Source organism: Thunnus thynnus, chromosome 9, assembly GCF_963924715.1.
Source record: "Thunnus thynnus chromosome 9, fThuThy2.1, whole genome shotgun sequence".
Lineage (NCBI taxonomy): Eukaryota > Metazoa > Chordata > Actinopteri > Scombriformes > Scombridae > Thunnus > Thunnus thynnus.
This window is the reverse complement of record NC_089525.1, coordinates 24,602,520-24,622,183: the sequence shown is the minus strand read 5'-3', so window position 1 is coordinate 24,622,183 and position 19,664 is coordinate 24,602,520. Positions and strand designations below refer to the sequence as shown.

The 19,664-nt window shown below is 36.6% G+C and overlaps 1 protein-coding gene across 3 annotated transcripts; it reads left to right on the top strand.

Annotated features, from left to right (window-relative positions):
• The first annotated feature begins 414 nt into the window (after positions 1–414).
• On the top strand, positions 415–19,403 carry LOC137189771 (immunoglobulin kappa light chain-like). 3 transcript variants are annotated; one of them, XM_067599829.1, is made up of 6 exons: positions 415–520; positions 5,007–5,339; positions 5,559–5,915; positions 6,123–6,254; positions 6,368–6,426; positions 19,267–19,403. In XM_067599829.1, the coding sequence occupies exons 1-6, from the start codon at positions 499–501 to the stop codon at positions 19,387–19,389; spliced, it is 1,026 nt and encodes a 341-aa protein (XP_067455930.1). In that variant the 5' UTR covers positions 415–498; the 3' UTR covers positions 19,390–19,403. The 3 variants fall into 3 exon arrangements, with proteins under 3 accessions (XP_067455930.1, XP_067455928.1, XP_067455929.1); XM_067599827.1 differs by lacking the exon at positions 415–520 and adding an exon at positions 4,828–4,870; XM_067599828.1 differs by lacking the exons at positions 415–520; positions 19,267–19,403 and adding exons at positions 4,828–4,870; positions 6,533–7,148.
• The last annotated feature ends 261 nt before the right edge of the window (positions 19,404–19,664 follow it).

The window sequence follows — 19,664 nt, the reverse complement described above, 5'->3', positions numbered from 1 at the left end:
TGTGAAAGACACCTGAGAGAAGAGATGTGTTGACAATCTGTAGAAGATCCGAGGCCTTGCAATTTGAAACAATTTTGAAAAAGCCTGTAGGCAGAATATCAAGGCAGCAGGATGAGGATTTCAGATGTCGTATAATGTCCTCCAGGTTTTTGTGGTTGATCGAATGGAATTGTGTCATACTACTTGAATTGATTTTAAGTGGACACAGGGACAACACATATCCTGCACCTGATATGGAGGCACTGACTGTCTAATTTTCTGAAATTTGTCAGTGAAGAAGGAGGCAAATTCATTGCAATCCTTGGTGGATAGAAGTTCAGGAGCTACTGACACAGGAGGTGTTACAATTGTTAAATCAGCATTTTGTATGCTTTATTTTGACACAGGAAATTACCTGTAACATGTCAGGTGACTTATAAGCAGGAAGTGAAAGAAGAGCATGGCTCAGAGCCGTTGTTTTTGTTAGTTTACCAATCCTCTCGAATCTGCCTGCATCTTATGCCTTTTGATGGCATCGTTGGTATGTATTGATTTGTTTTATTGTTATTGATGATCGCAGATGATTGTTTTTGTGACAATGTTTAGTTTGGGAAGTTTTATGAAGAAAGTCCATCGAGTCATTATAGTTACTGTGTCTACTCAGCTAGAACTGTTGTTAAAGTTCATATGAGAGAATAAATACAATAAATATGAATAAATAGTTGATGATATGTTAAAATACATTAAAATATAGTGGTTTACAGAAACATAATTGATAAATAAGCCATAAATACATAAAAGGTAGCAGTTAAAAAACAAAGCAATTTATTTCATTTAAGAGTCAGTATATTTACATTGTGTGTATGTGTAAGCATAAAAAAAAGTGTTTCATTTGTATTCATTATGCCTTTTGTGTGTTTTAGTTTTACTCTTTCTTACGTCATTAAACCTGTGGACAATGGACAACTGTCTCCAGAGTCATGATGTCAGGAAGGAGTTTGTCTAACTGCCAAGTTGTATCACGGCACATATAGTGAGGACAGCATAGGAGGGTTTGTTAGCCTGTCTACGGCAACAAACACGGCACGTGCGTTATTGTTGTTTTTTGCAATGATGTCAGAGAAGAAGGACCGCCTTGCATTTCTTAGTTCCAAATTATAAATGTGAAGTCTCTCTTTCTAGATTTCATAATGGACCTGAAGCTTTGCTTTCCACCACCTGCGTTCAGCTTTTCAACACTCCCTTTTTTCTATTCTGACCAGCTTGGCATTTCTCCATGAAGATCTTTTATTACCAGAGACCTTTACTAAAAATATGCAGTATAAAAATGTAAGGAGACAGTTACTCAAATTAATAAACACCTCAATCTTTCTTGTCTCACAGCACTTTGTAAAGGCATTCTGCATGTCTATCTTGAGAACAATTGAGCAAAGCCACATGCAACAGTTACACTGACAGACAAAAGCTGTGGTGGGCCATTTCTCCGCCCTTTGACCAAGCACTGAGGCTGTTTACCCAGAATAGACCTGACTGTGAGCTTCAACAGGATATACTGTAGGTGGTGAGGTTAAAACAGGACAGACAAGCTGCAAGAGGTTTCAGCAGGCAAATTTTTATTGAACTAATTGAAATTATTGTTTGAAATGCTCATTTTAAGTACAAATAATGTCTATAAATTGTGTTTTTAAAGGTGAAACCATAGACACATGAACACACTTTAGCAAGGTGCTCAAATAATAATCGGGCAAACTTAACTTTCAGATCATGGGTCAAACCGACCGGGGTGGGACCAGTGAATGAGTAGCACTCCCTCTCTCACAGCAACTACCAATGAAAATAACACCTTACATTGAAAGCCCAACCACAATAACGCCTAACTTTCCACACGTCATTTGTTGGCCAGTGTTGACTGTGAATGTGTGTTTGTGTGTATCTGTTTGTGTGTCGGTTGCCAGCAGAAAAAGAAAGAAATAACAGAAAGGACAAAGCAAGACACAAAGTACATGAAACTATTAACTGCAGGGCTTTTTTAAAATTACATTTTACAGTTGCTATTGTTCCTGCATCCACCTTCCTGGACACAGCATTCAGTCAGGGAACCGCTGGTTTATATGTACAGTATGATAATTTTGATGTGTTTTTCAACACTTGCCAGTAGTAAGAACAATTTTTTTGTCAGACTCAACCACAAACAGAAATGCATCTTCAGACAAGTATTGCTGCAGTTTTGACCCTTTACATTATGAATCTATCTATCTTTTATTCTCTAAACACATACATACATGTAGGTGAAGGAAGAAGTGTGTCAGAAACCTCCACTTTTGTCCTTTTTTTATGCTAGAGCCTGTGGTGTTGCAGTAGACTAAATTATAGTGTCAGGTGGTTCATTCTTGTTATTTTGAATGTATCCACTACTGTTCATGGGGTAGCAAGGTAGCATTTTTACTGTTTTACTGCATGTGAAAAGCTTCCTTTTATTACAAAAACACCCTTCTGGGATAGTTTCTCACTGATTAACATGCTGCCTCACAACAAGGTCTTGGGTTCAAATCTCAGCTGGGTTATTAGTGATTTTCTCCCCTTTTTGAGCCAGAAATTCTGCCTGCAGCTGAATTAGTTTCTGTGATAGCACTGCGATAGAGTTGTGCTCTGCTCTCCTTTCACCAGCCCCCTGACTAGAATCGTCTGCTCTTCCTGCTGATGTGACTGACAGGCACAGTGGGCGGGTCATCATTGATGATGTGGAAGATCTGGATTGGCTGCCTCCCACAATATTCAAGATGTCCCCTCTATCTTTGTGTATCAGTGTGGCAAATGGCTGGTTGCATATTTTAAATTGAACACAAATCAAACAGATCCATAAATCCTATTTAACTGTGTGCTACAGACATTGTTGAAGAATTTTACATTAGACCAGGAACCATAGGCCTCCTACAGATATATTTTGTGTGATGTTTATATTTCAAGGTTAGGGGCATCAGTACCTCCTTTTGAAATGAACATTTTGGCACATGGCAGCTAAGCAGGTGAATCCATGTGCAAACACAGACAGGCCAGAGATGGGGTTGGAGTGATCAGTGTTTTATTTTCAGAATAGCTGGGTTAAGCAGTCAGGTGAGACCCAGGTAACGGTTCACAGCAGAGCCAGGCGGAGATCCCGAAGGTGGAGTATGGAGCTTTTTGGGTCCGGGTTAGGAAAATGGAGCAGACAAGATGAGGTGAGGTCGAGGAGACAGGGGCCGGTGGGCAGAGCAGACAGAAGGTGCAGATGCTACAATCTGGCAGAGTAGATGTGGCAGTGCTGGGAATATATAGGCAGGGTTGATTGCAGGATGAGATGGAGGTGGACTGCAGGAGCCACTGGAGAAGTGACAATTAAAGAGACACAGAATTAGATATGTAGGGACTGTCAGGGGAGACAGCAGGAGCAGATGTAACACATTTAGCCAGTGAAAAGTTTATTGTAAACGTTACCTTCTCTTTCTTGACTCATCTGACTTTCACTAAAAGACTGCAGTGATGTTCACAAAGAGCAAATTACATATGTTTTGATCAAATCCAATCTAACCCCAACCCTGGAAATGTTGGTGCCATGCTGCAGCACAAAACTATTGGATCACCAAAAGACATCACTATTTTATGTTTACTGCTAATTAAAGGCGACATTAGCATTTTTTATTTGAATCCTACCATTCTTAAATGCATAGCTTGCACAGTGAAATAAATACTAAGTATGATGTAGATTTTTCTGTAGTAGGTACTGAAACTACCATCCAGTGCTAATGTTTAGTTCCAATGCAGGGAGTAGTGTGCCGTTCATGAAGAATGGTGTCTGTCATCTGCCAGACATCTGTCACAGTATGTCTGTCATCATACTGTGGTTTATTTGCTGTTATGATCATCTTTCCCTAACATTAAACAAGTAGTTTTACTTAAAGATCCTCTCCAGACATGTTGTAAGATATATGAAGAATAGATGAATGTGAAAACAGCCTTCTAGTGTCAAACTCTGCACATTTAAGGCCGAACATCCAACTCAAGGATCAAGAGGCAAAACACATTTTTGAGTGAAGGGGACTTTAAGTTGTTGTAAATAAGAAAAAAAAGAACAATTGAAATCTCCACCATTAAACATAATCTTGGGTTTGCAGAATTACTCAACATCAAGGTTTTGTTTAAAAAGATATCTGAACATCTTTTGGTTTGATTTTGAGTTTGATAGGGTTAGTATAGACCAAACAATGAGCTAAATCATTCTGGAAATGGACAATATATTACCACATAAATCACAAAGAAGCACCTGCTATGTATATTAGGGATTCTCAAAACGAGGTCTCTGGCCAATAAATATGGTAGTAATGACAACAATGCTCTAAAAATGTCACTTCTTCTGACAAATCCTCCTTTCTTGATAGATGACCCCAGCAAGATAAAATTAAATCTAATTTATGATGATTTATGTGTGTTTCTGAAGCACCTTGACCATAAGTATAAACTGAAAAGTCCATCCAAATATTGTAGAAATCTAGAAAAAATGTAGAAGAGTGTTTAAGATTATTGTAGTTCATGTCAAGATTGAATGAAATCATCTCTTGTGTTTACTCTCAGTGTCAGTAATAGAAACACACCATGAAACATGAAACAAAAGCTTGCTGTTGGTGTTGTTTCATGTGTTTAGGTTGGAAAGATGTTTGATATTATTTCCACTGTGGTAGTTCACTGAAACGCCAACATAGCAAGCAGCCAATCAGATTGTTCTGAAATTGTTCCCTCCCATTTCATATGATTACATTAAGGCAGATCATCTTCTGATACTGTTTAAATTAGCTGCTGTCTTAAGTGAAGAAAATGCTGTTTGGATTTTATATCCTGCTCATGCTCAGAGTTGGGCGTAAGTATATAGTCAGCTTTACTCCAGATATATTTCAGTTATATTGTCATCTTCTTGCAGCAATTTAGCAGAAAGCATATATGAAGCCATATCTGTTGTTTATTGTTGCTCTGTGTTTATTTTCATCTTTTTTCAGGATGCACAGACAATCAGATTTTTGTGACAAAGACTGTTGGTGTTGGAGATAATGTGACTCTGACATGTACCCGCCAGACATCTAAGTACGAAGCAACCACCTTGTTCTGGATCAGGCTTGTTGCTGGAAGCTTGCCTGAATTCTTGGGAGGAACATTTAATACTGATTATGATGGTGTTAATAAGACTACTCGCATTACAGCAAAACAAAAGTCTGGGACATTTGTCCTGCGTATTAATAAATCTGAACTAAGCGATGCTGGACTTTATTACTGTATAAAAGTAGACCAACTTAAGATGACATTTTTGAACGGAACATTTCTGAGGATTAAAGGTAAATAAAACTCACCAAGCAAATATTTCACGTTCCTTATATGTAATCATCAGCTTATCTGCTTACATTCAACACCATTTATAACAGCAGTTTACATATTTACATTTTAATGTTTCCATAAATTATATGAAAGTGTTCTTCGTATAAGAATGAAGGTGTAAAACTGTTTTCATTAAAGTGAATAAAACATGTTCATAATTTGTATTTTCATTTCCCCAGGACCAGAACCTGATATCACTGCCATCACTCAAGACTTTCCATCTGATCCAGTCCATCCAGGAGACTCTGTGACTCTCCAGTGTTCAGTGCTCTCTGACTCTGAGAATAAAAAGTGTCCAGAAGAACACAGAGTGTACTGGTTCAGAGCTGGATCAGATGAATCTCATCCCAGTTTTATTTACGCTCATGGAAACAGCAGCGATGAATGTGAAAAGAGTCCTGAGACTCGCTCTCCACAGAAATGTGTCTACAGCTTCTCTAAGACGGTCAGCTCCTCTGATGCTGGGACTTACTACTGTGCTGTGGCCACATGTGGGGAGATATTATTTGGAAATGGAACAAAACTGGAAATTGAAGGTAAATTATTTTTTATATAACGGTGAAATTATCCTATCTATGTGTTTATTAGGAGTCAAGTACAATCCGTTTAGACCAACTATCAAAAAAAAAATTTTCTTCTTCATATCATCTTGTCAAATACCATAAATTAGTTATTGCTATTTCTTAACCTTAAATTGTTTCTTTTATTTATTTATTTATTTATTTATGTTCATAATGCTTCAGTTGTCAGCAGGTGGGATTTACAGAAAGCCAACACAATTATCTACCTGCTGTGTGCTGCTTTGGCTATAAATCTGGTTGTAATAGCCTTCCTCATATATTGCATCAAGAAAAAATCTTGTGATTGTTGGAACGGTAAGAGAAATTACTCAAATATTAATCTATCAAACAGTATTTAAAAACAGCTATAACATCTTTAGATTGACATCACTGCTATGTATAAGTCATATTATTATTTTATAATACAGTTGCTGTTGCTCTGCAAACGAATTCTGAAACAGCCAGTGGTGGTCAACAAAGTCAGCAGGTAAGGAATTTAAAGATAATATGTAATTTGAAAAGCATTTTTTATCTGTTTGCACGTCCTTACATTGACTTACCATCTCACAATATTTTGGGATTTATTTCCTCAGAGATATGAGAAGTCATTGGTTTATTCTGCACCAACCTTTACCAAGAAGAAAGCTGGCAAAGCAGGGAGAAGGAATGCAAAAGCAGCAGAAGAAAATTGTGTCTACACTACTGTCAGGGTTTAGGGGTTAGATTAATTCACACACCAGATTGTTTCTAATATAAAATGTTTTTTTTTAGCACATGCCTTTCACCTCTGAACTCATAATGATTTACTCATACTGTAAAATAATGATTTTTCGATTTTGGATAAAAGATGCTTGGTGTATCATTCTGTTTGTTTCATTACTTCAAAAAAGAAAATTAATCATTGTGCTGCAAAAATAACAACATTTAATAGTTAAACATTTGGAATAGTCTTTAGCATATCATATCTTTTAAATGTTGTTTAATGTTTCAAGCTTGTGATGACACCCAAACTAGCTTTTTAAAAGATTCATCTTGAAAGAGTTGCTTTGAAATGAATTAGCCATGAGGAGAGTTGCCTATTTGCCTTTTTTATCTGATCTGCATTTTTAAGGCTTGAACATCTCATATGACGCTTATCTATGAATTCCATGAAACTGATGTTTGTGTACATGTTTTACTTTAGTTTTAAATAAACAAATATGCATCATGAAATTTGAAAACTGTTGAGATTATTTGTTTTTCTCAAGAACTGAATCTTTCTCAACTTTTGAGAGCAGACTGTCTGGAAATCTGCTGTCTGCTTTTCAGAAAACACACATTCTGACTGATGTTCAACGTCCTCCTATCGCTGTCTGTGCACATTATACTGTAACTCTAAAACAAGCTAAGCTACAGACCTCTGCAGAGAGTTGGGGAGCAGTGTAAAGGCCTCTGCCTATAGAGAGGGGTGTTGCTGGGTGTGGTAATCTAATCTAACATCAGAGTAAACACACTGTGTGTTCTCTCTCCTCATTTTATTTCCACTTTTCACTTTCATTGTGGAGAAATCCAGCGCTGCATAATTCACTGTCTTTGCTTCACCATCCTGCAAAAATATAATATTTGTGTGTTATTAAATTATTTAGAGATCATGACTGTAACATCATTAACTGAACGATAAAGTTACTTTCTTAGGTGACTGATTTAATCAGTGTCATTAGCCTAAATGTGAAATGTGTTATTGATTATTCATTCCTCTGTCATGAAAGCAGCAGATGTGTTATATTATTGAACACGACTACAGGTAGAAACAATATCAACAAGTTCTGACTTATTAAAATCATTTGGTTCACTTGTTCATTTACTTTATCATTTGTTTCACTTTATAATGTTCCTATAATATTTCTAAAGTGACATATCTGATTATTTACATTGTCTTAGAGAGCTTAACACACTTATTTCAAAATATTTTTATGATATTTCTCAGTGATCTATTTTGTATTTATAACTCTTGACTTTATCCATGTTTATCATATAGGAACAAACGTTATGTTACTTAAAAGTAAACTCACTTTGCTTTACTTAAGGAAAAGGGAAAGAGTAGGCAAAATATACATATCCACTCTGACATCAAGATCTCTACACCTAGCCAGTGAAAGCAGGGAAATACACCACCACATATTTACCAAAAGCATAATTACCAGGTTGTTTGACTGATCTGCGGTTGATGTTTCAAGATTATGAGAAGCTCCTGTTGCTCCTGTTAATAAAAGCAAAACCTTGAGTGTGTTCACAGTGGGAATATGTTTACTGATGTCATATCAGTGTGTTTGTGTCTCATTAAAAGACAGAAATGAACAAAACAAGACTTTGATCACATTGATAACGTCGTGGTTTTAAAGTTACACACTTGTGATGTGCCCAGCTTCAGTCCCTTGTGGCCCCTGAGCACTGAGCAGTCATTGGTGAAGAGCTTTGATCATTGGAAACTAGATCATAACATCACGTAACATGTGAACTTAAAAATTCATTACACATATATAAAAGGATTCAATCATCATTTACATGATGGTCATTCATCAGACAATGGAAGTTATGAGCTAGTTTGGGAAATTTATATAATTTGACAGAAATATAAATACGCTATAGTGACCTCATAAAATGGTTCACTACTTAAATGTTTGCAATATTGTAACACTATAAAAAAATGTTCGCAATGATTTATTTAATCTTAGACTTTTTAATTGTAATAGTGACTAACAATGAAAAATCAACATCTAACCACTCACTGAAGACGCTGTTATTAGTCTTTGGGGCCATTTTTGAACAAACTATCGTGTCCAAAATCTTTATAATGAATAAACATGTCATCCAGTGCAACAGTGTGGTCATTCACATGTTTTTAATATTTTTTGGATAACTATGGAGGTCTATGGCACAGAGGAATAGGATTCAGATACACAGACAATACTTGTAAGTGGGATTAATTCATTGTTGGTTAGGTCTCTGCACATGTCATTTGTTGACAATAAGACAAATATGTAAAATGGCCAGCCATGTCCTTTAAACTCAGATTCAAGGTGAGCACAGAGAAACTCTCCCACTTCAGCAGATTAATGTGGAACCAGTGTTATACATACATCATTCTGCACAGTGAAGGTCCAACATCCAAATGAAGTAAGAAAAGTAAAACATGTTTTTGAGTGGAGGGGACTTTAACTGAAACAAAAAAGTAAAATATGGTGAAGCAATGGTCACAAACTCTCCTCCCATCAACGTAGAAAATAAGGACGGCAATCACAGTCACACAGCAGGCCAACAGCGCTCCAAGTAGAATGACAACTGGATCAAACTTTGATCCTGGAATCAGATAAAATTCCAAAGAGACATTAAACATTATTTATTAATGGACTGTCAGGAGTAATCATTTGCTATTAGAAAGTGAGTGATAATAATTTTTGTCAACAATCTAAATAACTGTTGAATTACTGTTGGAATGACTGTTAAGTATTTTACTCTTTTTACTTTTACTTGAGTTTTGGGTAAAAGACTTGACAAATGATAATATACACAGTTTGATTTACAATAAAAAATGCAATTTTAAATTAATTAAAGCATATAGCTTTCTACAAAAAACAATGTATGCATGAAGTATATATTATGGATGAATTAATCCTTTTTCAGTATTTCTGAATAACAAACTTACACAATCGGATAATTATTAAATTTCATTTAATATTTGCATCATGTTTTTATTAACACTAAGACACTGGGCCCTATTTTTGAGGAGATGCAAAGACCAGCATAAACCAGAGTCCTGCACCAGGTCTAGTAAATATGGGTACCCGATAGGTAACCTGCAAAAAAGTTGTGTAACGAGTATAAAATATAATTATATAAATTCATGTGTACGGGTAAAAATGAACTAAATGCGGGCGGGTAGCAGGTGAAAATAAAAATAAGATGAGTCCGAAATGAAAATGATTTGCTGTATTTTGAACATCAAAATCAGCTGACATTATCAAGTCTAATCAGCTGCCAGGTTTTTTTATTGTGAAGTGAGGTGGAGCATTTCAGTGGATTACAGTGAAACTTCAGAGTATGCTGCAGGCTGTTATAAGGCATACAAGTGAGCAGTCATTACAACATTATTATATGCAATCATTATTAAGTGTGTATGCGTGTGTGTGAGAGAGAGAGAGAGAGAGAGAGAGAGAAAGCACCGCAGTATCTGTGACTGCGTATCTGTGTGTGCACTGGCATGTGTGAATGTCAGTGAATGTGCAGTACTGCCCTTCTTGCAGAGGCACAGATTATTATTATGCAGCAAATAAAAATAAAGCACTTTAAAGCGAGTGACTGTGTAGCCCATGTGTTTAATCACGGGTTGGCCTGCGTCATGGGTCTTATATTTACGGGTCCAAGTGGGTCCAAACTTGACGTGGAGATAATTGCAGGTAACGGGTCGGTTATGGTTCTGAGCTTTGCGGGTGTGGGTTTGCGAAATTGGACCCATGCAGGACTCTGGCGTAAGTGGCACTCTGACTGTTTGGTATTTTCCTGACCTTTGACCTTTGAACTCACTTTGCCCGTCTGTGTGGCAGAGCATACAGTGCACAGGATGATGACCCGTGTACATTTCTTTTAAACAAAGAGTTATATTTTCATTGTTTCTTACCAGAGCACACTGTGTGCTTCCTTTAGACATACTGTAACTCTTTCCTCATAAAATATTTGAAAAAACATTTATTTAATACTTTGAAACCTACATTGTTTACAGCCATGTTTGCTAGCTAGCAGTGATCTCCTTACTGTAGCAATGCTCTAGCCACATTACCACCACAGAGTATAGAATAGCGTGAGACTGTCAGCGCAAACATGTAGGGGTGCCTGCAATGAAGCTAGAAACAGCAAACATGATATTGTTGCTTGAAAACTATTCACAAGCACACAGATGTGTTCAATTATTTTGGCTGATTAGGTATCTGCTCAAGCTGCAAAGTTAAAACAATACTGGAGTGTACATGAGGTCACTGGATTACTTGAAATAATCACAATAATAAAAGTGTAACAGATGCAACAAAGCTAAAAATGAAGTCACGTAGATGTTAATCAAACAGCCTGTAGACACCCACACAGATCTGAGAATCAGTCAGAATAAGTGAAATCACTTGTGTGGGTGTACAATGGGTGTGCAGGGCTTTTGGGAAATTAGCTTACACATTAGAGCTATTTACTGACCCACAACAACTTGGCCTGATGATCAGCATGCAACAAAATGCAAAAAAACTGTCCTAACAGTGAAGACAAAACCCCAATGATGTTTTTGGATACGCTAGCATAGCTAGCTAATATATGTCATTTTGCCTGCGCAGAGGTAAAGAGGCAAGGGGGCCGTGTGTTGCAAACTGCGGTAAAAACCCCAATTGAGGCGCATATTCCAAATACACTGTATACATGTCCGAAGAATGCTCTTAAAACCAGAATAATACTGGTATATCACACGTGTCTTCATTTGAAAATGCTAAACTCAGAATAAGGCCTAATTTGGAATATCCAAAGGGAATATGCTGTTTACATGACCCGTATCAAATTCAGAATAATGTCATATTGGAATAATAGTGGAATATTAGTGTGCATGTAAATGTACCCAATGTTGGAGTTGGAGCTGTAAGAGGTATTTTTCGTCTTTTGGTGAATACTAGCTGTTTTGCTTTCAGTGTTTGCATTAAGTTAAACTAATGTCATCCTGAACTTGCAGTTTATGTTGTTTTGTTTTTTAATCTACGTAAAAGTAGATGAATAGCCTGATGAGAATGTCACTAATTTAATTGAAATGAGACATTTCAAATAACATTAACTACAGCGTAAGTGGTAGCCTGCAGGTCTGAGGGGCAGTTGCAGGGGAAAGCCTGAGGAAATGTTGCCAAAACCTACACAGAAAGTCAAGAGATGTGGAGAACTCACAGGTAACCTTAAGTTAATGTTTCTTTGTTAAAGAAAATTTTTATGAAATATATGCAGTTTAAAAATGTAAGGAGAAAGCTACTCAAATTAATAAACACCTCCATCTTTCTTGTCTCACAGCACTTTGTAAATACATTCCGTCTTGAGAACAGGCGAGCAAAGCCACATGCAACAGCTACACTGAAAGACAAAAGCTGTGGTGGGCCATTTCTCCGCCCTTTGACCAACAACTGAGGCTGTTTACTCAGAACAGACCTGACTGTGAGCTGCAACAGGATATACTGTAGGTAGTGAGGTTAAAGCAGGACAGACAAGCTGCAAGAGGTTTTGGCAGTCTCATTTTTATTGAACTAATTGAAATTATTGTTTGAAATGCTCATTTTAATTACAAATAATGTCTATAAATACAAATTGTTTTTAAAGGTACAACCATACACACATGAAGAGACTTTAACAAGGTGCTCAAATAATAATCAGGCAAACTTAACTTTCAGATCATGGTTGAAATCGACTGGGGTGGGACCAGTGAATGAGTAGCACTCCCTCTCTCACAGCAACTACCAATGAAAACAACACCTTACATTGAAAACCCAACCACAATAACACCTAACTTTGCATGCATCATTTGTTGGCCAGTGTTGACTGTGAATGTGTGTTTATCTGTCTGTTTGTGTTGTGGTTGCAAGCAGTACTATGCACAAAAAGAAAAAGCAGAAAGTACAAAGCAGGACACAAAGTACATGAAAGTATTTACTGCAGGGCTTTTTTAAATTACATTTTACAGTATCTACTGTTCTTGTATCCACCTTCTTGGCCACAGCATTGTGTCAGGGAACCGCTGGTTTATATGTACAGTATGGTCATTTTGATGTGTCGTTTAGCACTTGTAGTAGTAAGAACAATTTTTTTTGTCCGGCTTTCAGACTCAACCACAAACAAAAATACATCTTCAGAGTTTTGCGGCAGATTTGACCCTTTACATTATCAGTCTATCTAGTTTAATTCTCTATACATCTACACTTACGTACAAGTAGGTGAAGGAAGTAACATGTCAGAAAGCTCCACTTTTGTCTTTTTTTGAACCAGAGCCTGTGGTGTTGCACTTGACTGCATTATAGTGTCAGCTGGTTCTGTCTTGTTATTGTGAATGTGTCCACCACTGTTCATGGGGTAGCAAGGTGGCATTTTTACTGTTTTACTACATGTGAAAAGCTTCATTTTACTATAAAGAACACCCTTTTGTCTCTCAGTGATTAACATGCTGCCTCTCAACAACAAGGTCTTGAGTTCAAATCTTGATGTTATTTTATTTGTGATTTTCTCCCCTTTTCACACAAGTCCCCTTCCTCAGATCAAAACATGCAGGTTAGTTGAGTCAGAAATTCTAAACTATCTGCAGCTGAATTAGTTTCTGCGATAGCACTGTGACAGAGTTGTGCTCTGCTCTCCTTTCACCAGCCCCCTGAGTAGAATCATCAACTCTTCCTGCTGATGTGACAGGCACAGTGGGTGGGTCATCAATGATGATGTGGAACATCTGGATTGGCTGCCTCCCACAATATGTAAGACGTCCCTTCTGTCTTTGTATCAGTGTGGCATATGGCTGGATGCTTTCTTTTTAATTGTACACAATTTCCTATTTAACTGAGTGCTACAGACATTATTGCAGGATTTTACACCAGATTAGGAGACATAGGCCTCTATAATTACAATATATGCAGTATTTTGTGTTACATTTACATTTAAAGGCTAGTGCTATCAGTACCCCCTTTAAAATGAACATCTAGCTATTGAGAAGTTTATTGTAAATGTTATCTTCTGTTCATTGATTCATCTCACTTTCACTGAAAGACTGCAGTGATGTACAGAAAGACCAAATTACACATGTTTTGATCAAATCCAATCTAACCCCACCCCAAGAAGAGTTGTTGCCATGTTTTAGCAAAAAAGTATTAGAAAAGGAAAATATTTTATGTTTAGTGCTAATAAAAAGCCATATTGCTGTTTTTTATTTGAATCTTGCCATTCTAAAATGCACATACTGCACATGGCAATAAGTAGTATGTATTATGCAAAGTTTTCTGCAGTAGATACTGACATTAACATCCAGTGCTATTGTTCAGTTCCAGTGCAGGAAGTGTTGTAGTACTCGAGTCCAGGACTCAGACTTGAGTCCGACTCAGGTCCTGATTTTCAGGACTCGTGACTCAGCTCGGACTTGAGCACTGATGACTCGGACTCGGACTTGGACTCAAGCATTGACTGCATTCGGACTTGGAAGTTGAAGAATTGGTAAGGAAGAAATTTATATCCAATTCTTTGCCAGTCAAATTTTCACATAGTCACACTATGGTTGCACACAGCAGCAGCTGTGGCACAGACAGTGCAGCCACACATGCACAACATGCACGTCACGCACACAGTGCACAGAAAGCCACAGCCACAACATCGTTGTTGGTATGGAAGTTCTTTAGCGTGAGAGTAGAAAACACAAAGCCTGCAATTCGCAATACCTTAAAGTCCAAAAAAAAAAATCTTAATTTAATTCTTATAAAGAAAATCAGAATCGCCAAAAATTGCAAAATTGCAATTGGAGCATCATTAATATTAATATAAAATCGCAGCTGTGTCATTTTTGTTTAATTTAGACCTTTTTTATTTGTATGTCAGCTCTCTGACCATATCAGAGCACTAGAGTCCATCTTGGAACTCAGACTCCTTAACCTTAATGACTCGGGCTCGGACTTAGACTCAGACTCAGGTAATGGGGACTTGACTCGGACTCGGACTCGAACACTAGGGACTTGAGACTCGACTTGGACTCAAGACGTAGTGACTCGACTACAACACTAGCAGGAAATAGTGTGCCGTTCATGAAGTATGGTGTCTGTCATCTGCCAGACATCTGTCATAGTATGTCTGTCATCACACTGTGGTTTATTTGCTATTATGATCATCTTTTCCTAACCTTAACCAAATAGTTTTATTTAAAGATCTCCTCCCAACATGTTGTAAGATATATAAAGAATACTCCGCTGGGAACAATAATGTGTGTCCACAATAAAAGTCCAATTTACCTCATTAAAATGCTTAAAATAACATCTCTTCCTTCTCCCTCGTTGAAAAATCTATGAAGATGCAACTATTTCAGAAGTTCAACTGCTGTGTCCTGTGAAAACAAATTGGATAGTAGGTTATCATTTTATACATTTTTTGTTTATATGTTACAAATGTTTTTAAACTAATGGGTCAATGTTTGTTATCAACTGAATGTGATGTAACGTCATTGTCATTTTGGGGATACATGTTGGTGAAGAAATCCTACTCCCAGCTTAGGAGTCCTAGGCTAGTTGAACTCTTGAACCTGTTTCTATGTGAGGATTGCTTGCTGACCTCTTGGGTTAGCTAGAGATATCTTTGTCTTACTGTTTTAGAGACTGTGTGGAGGAACTTAGACAAGCTAAAGTTGAAGGATTGCCATGTTTGAAGTTATTGATTGACCATGAGGTTTGTTAGATTGTGTGACCATACTTGTTTGTAAGAAGGTGTAACGGTTTGTGGAAGTGTCCATTTAGGGACCAGACTGTTTTTAGCTTTGCTTCTGGAGAGGTATAAAGCTGTCTAGTTTGGGTTCACAATCTTTAGAGAAAGGGCTGACTTTAGGGAAAGGGCCAGCTGAACAACATGCTTTCTCTCCAAAAATACAAGATGATTGTATTTTTGTTTGCGTTTGGACATTTGTATAATTGTTACTGATGATGTGATGGATTGTACAATGTCTACAACTGCTTCAACAAGTAACAATGTTTAATGCTTTCTTTATGTCTCCGTGTGCCTCTTTCTCAAGAAAATTTCCACAACAGTCCTACTTCACTGAAAATCAATTCTCTGTGTATGTGCACTGGAGGCATCACATATCCACATCACAATTGTATAAGTTGGACCACATTAGCTTACAAAATAGTTGTGATATCACAAATCATGCACATAGGCCCACCCCTCAAACTCAGATTTTCAACACATAGAAACTTTCCCTCTTTAGTAAATGAATGTGAAAACAGCCTTCTAGTGTCAAACTCAGCACAGTGAAGGCCAAACATCCAACTGAAGCAACAGGAAGCAAAACATATTTTTGAGTAGTAATAAAAATACATATTTATATGCCTTTGACGATTGAAATCTCCACCATTAAACATAATCTTGAGTTTGCAGAATTATTCAACATCAAGGTTTTGTTTGGAAAGATGTCTCTGAACGTCTTTTGGTTTGATTTTGAGTTTGATAGGGTTAGTATAGATCAAACAGTGAGCTAAATTGTGATGGAAATGGACAATATATAACCCCATTAATCACAAAAAAGCATCAAATGTATTTTAGGGACTCTGGAAACCTGGCTGCTGGCCAATAAATATAGTAGTAATGACAACAATGCTCTAAAAATGTCACTTCTTCTTCCCACAAATGAAAATCTGAGAAATCCCCCTAATGTTTCTTGATACATGATACAAGATAAAATTGGATCTAATTTATAGCGATTTTTTTGTGTCCTGAATAGCTTAGCCAAAACTATCAGTGGAAATTACACATTTATGCCTATTAGTTCTCTTGGTTATAAATAAAGACTATTTCTTCAACTTGCTTAATGTTGTTTTCACTATCAACAGTCAGAGACTTGTAGAAGAAAACACAACAAGCCCATGCTGACCAATCACAGTTCTTGTGGTCCCAAAGTGGTTTCTCAGTAATCTCTGTGGTTCATAAATGTGTTGTACAGTCACACTTTTGATGAGGTGGACTTTAGCTACAGTGTAGCCACAGAGCCTACACACATAGCTGCTGCAGAACCATAAATGAATCTCATGACTTCAATATTTTAATCTTAATTGTATTTTAATCAGGCTGACTGATATGCTTGATGTGATGGTTGAAAACTTATCACTTATTACTTATCATATTTAACAGCCCAGCAACAAAACAGCAGCACAGCTGAAATGTTAAAAGCTAAATTTACAAATTGATCAGATCCTCAGAAACATATCATCCATAAATTAAAGAAGCATAAATAAAGCCCAGTCTCCTTAAGAAGTACATTTATATCATACCATTCTGCAGTACCTCATTTCCATCAAACCCTTTTGTCCAGTGCTAATGCAGGAGGTAGTGTGCAGTTCATGTGGTATGATGGAGCTTCTATCTCGTTATGGTACCAATATTGTATTTTACCTTACCCAAACTGTTGTCATGCACAAATGTTATTTACATTTAATTTTAAACTGTTGACAATGAACATAAAAATTGAGTTTAAAGGCTGTTGGTTTAGTAATATGGACCAATCTGCTGAGGAAATGACATTTTCTTCACAAGAGAAATAATGTTTAGCCACAATATACAGTAAACACAACAATATATTTGTTGTGTACAGTAAGTGTTCCACTGTAAGGAACCCACCATGAAAACCAAACGTGAGAAAGCTGCTGGTGTTGTTTCATGTGTTTAAGTTGGAAAGTTTTGGGTAACATATTTCCACGGGGGTAGTGCAGTGAAACGCCAACATAACAAACAGCCAATCAGATTGCTCTGAAATTGTTCCCTCCCACTTAATGTGATCATATTAAAGTGAATTATCTTATTATACTGTCCAAACTGACTACTGTCTCAACTGATAAAACAAGAAAATGCTGATCGTATTTTCTATACTACTCATGCTCGGAATTGGGCGTAAGTATATGTAGACGTAAGATTTACTCCAGATGTATTTCAAATAAATTATCATTTTCTTGCATTAGTACATATGACATATATGAATGTATCTCTACTGTTAATCCCTGCTTTGTTTGAATTTTTTTTCAGGATGCACCGACGATCACATCTTTGCGACAAAGACTGTTGGTGTTGGACAAAATGTGACTCTGACATGTACCCGCCAGAAATCTTGGCTATTAACAAATATATTTTGGATCAGGCTTGTTTCAGGAACCTTTCCTGAAATTTTAGGTGGAACATTTGCCTTTGATTATGATGTTGTTAATGAGGTGACTCATCACATTACAACAAAACAAGAGCCTGGAACATTTGTTCTGCATATTAATAAAACAAAGTTAAGCGATACTGCAGTCTACTACTGTATAAAAGTGAAAAAAAGCAACATGACATTTTTGAGTGGAACATTTCTAAGAATCAAAGGTAAATACAGCAAAAACAGCAACAAAAATGTGACATGTCTTGAGACTTGTAGAGTTATGTGGATATAAAATGTCATTTATAACAGAAATTTTACATTTAAATCGGAAGGTTTACATAATCAACATGTAAGTCAGACTTAAATCTTTGTTTGAAGCATGATGCAGATTTTTGTCTTTTGTTTATATATAAATAATTGTAACTTTGACACCCCCACTTTATAATGCATCCTAATCAAAACCTGATATCACTGCCATCACTCAAGACTTTCCATCTGATCCAGTCCGTCCAGGAGACTCTGTGACTCTCCAGTGTTCAATGCTCTCTGACTCTGAGAATAAAAGGTGTTCAGAAGAACACAGAGTGTACTGGTTCAGAGCTGGATCAGATGAATCTCATCCCAGTTTTATTCACGCTCATGGAAACAGTGGTGATGAATGTGAAAAGAGTCCTGAGACTCGCTCTCCACAGGAATGTGTCTACAGCTTCTCTAAGAACGTCAGCTCCTCTGATGCTGGGACTTACTACTGTGCTGTGGCCACATGTGGGGAGATATTATTTGGAAATGGAACAAAACAGGACATTGAAGGTAAATTCATTTCCATATAATGGTGAAATTATCCTATCATGTGTTTTATTTGGAGTCAATCACAATCCATTTAGATCAAAAAACATTTGTTCTTCTTATCATCTTATGAAATACCATAAATTAGTTATTGCTATTTCGTAACCTTAAATTATTTATTTTATTTCTTTTTTTTTCATAAAACTTCAGTTGTCAGCAGTTGTGATTTAGAGAAGGCCAACACAATTATCTACGTGCTTTGTGCTGCTTTGGCTACAAGTCTGGTTGTAACAGCCTTCCTCATATATCGCATGAAGAGAAAATCTTGTGATTGTTGTAATGGTAAGAGAAATTACTCAGACATGAATCTATCTATCTATCCATCAATCTAACAGTTTTTAGTAACAGCTATAACATCTTTAGATTTACATCACTGCTGTGTATAAGTCATATTATTATTTTATAATACAGGTGCTGTTGCTCTGCAAACAAATTCTGAAACAGCCAGTGGTGGTCAGCGAAGTCAGCAGGTAAGGAATTTAAAGATAATATGTAACTTTAAAAGCATATTTTATCTGTTTGCACATGCTTACGTTGACTTACCATCTCACAATATTTTATGATTTATTTCCTCAGAGATATCAGGACTCATTGGTTTATTCTGCAGTAACCTTTACCAAGAAGAAAGCTGGCAAAGCAGGGAGAAGGAATGCAAAAGCAGCAGAAGAAAATTGTGTCTACACTACTGTCAGGGTTTAGAAGTTAGATTAATTCACACAAAAGATTTGTTAATTGATTCTAATATAAAGTTTTTTTCTGTCACATTATCTGTGAAAATAGTGTTTAAGCTGCTCTAGCACATGCCTTTCACCTCCGAACTCTGTCACATAATGATTTTTTTTATTTTGGATGAAAGATGTTTTGTGTATCATTCTGTTTGTATCATTGTTTAATATCTTTGAATCTTATTACTTCAGAAAAGAAAATGAATCATCACAATGCAAAAATAAGAACATTTAATAGTTAAACATTTA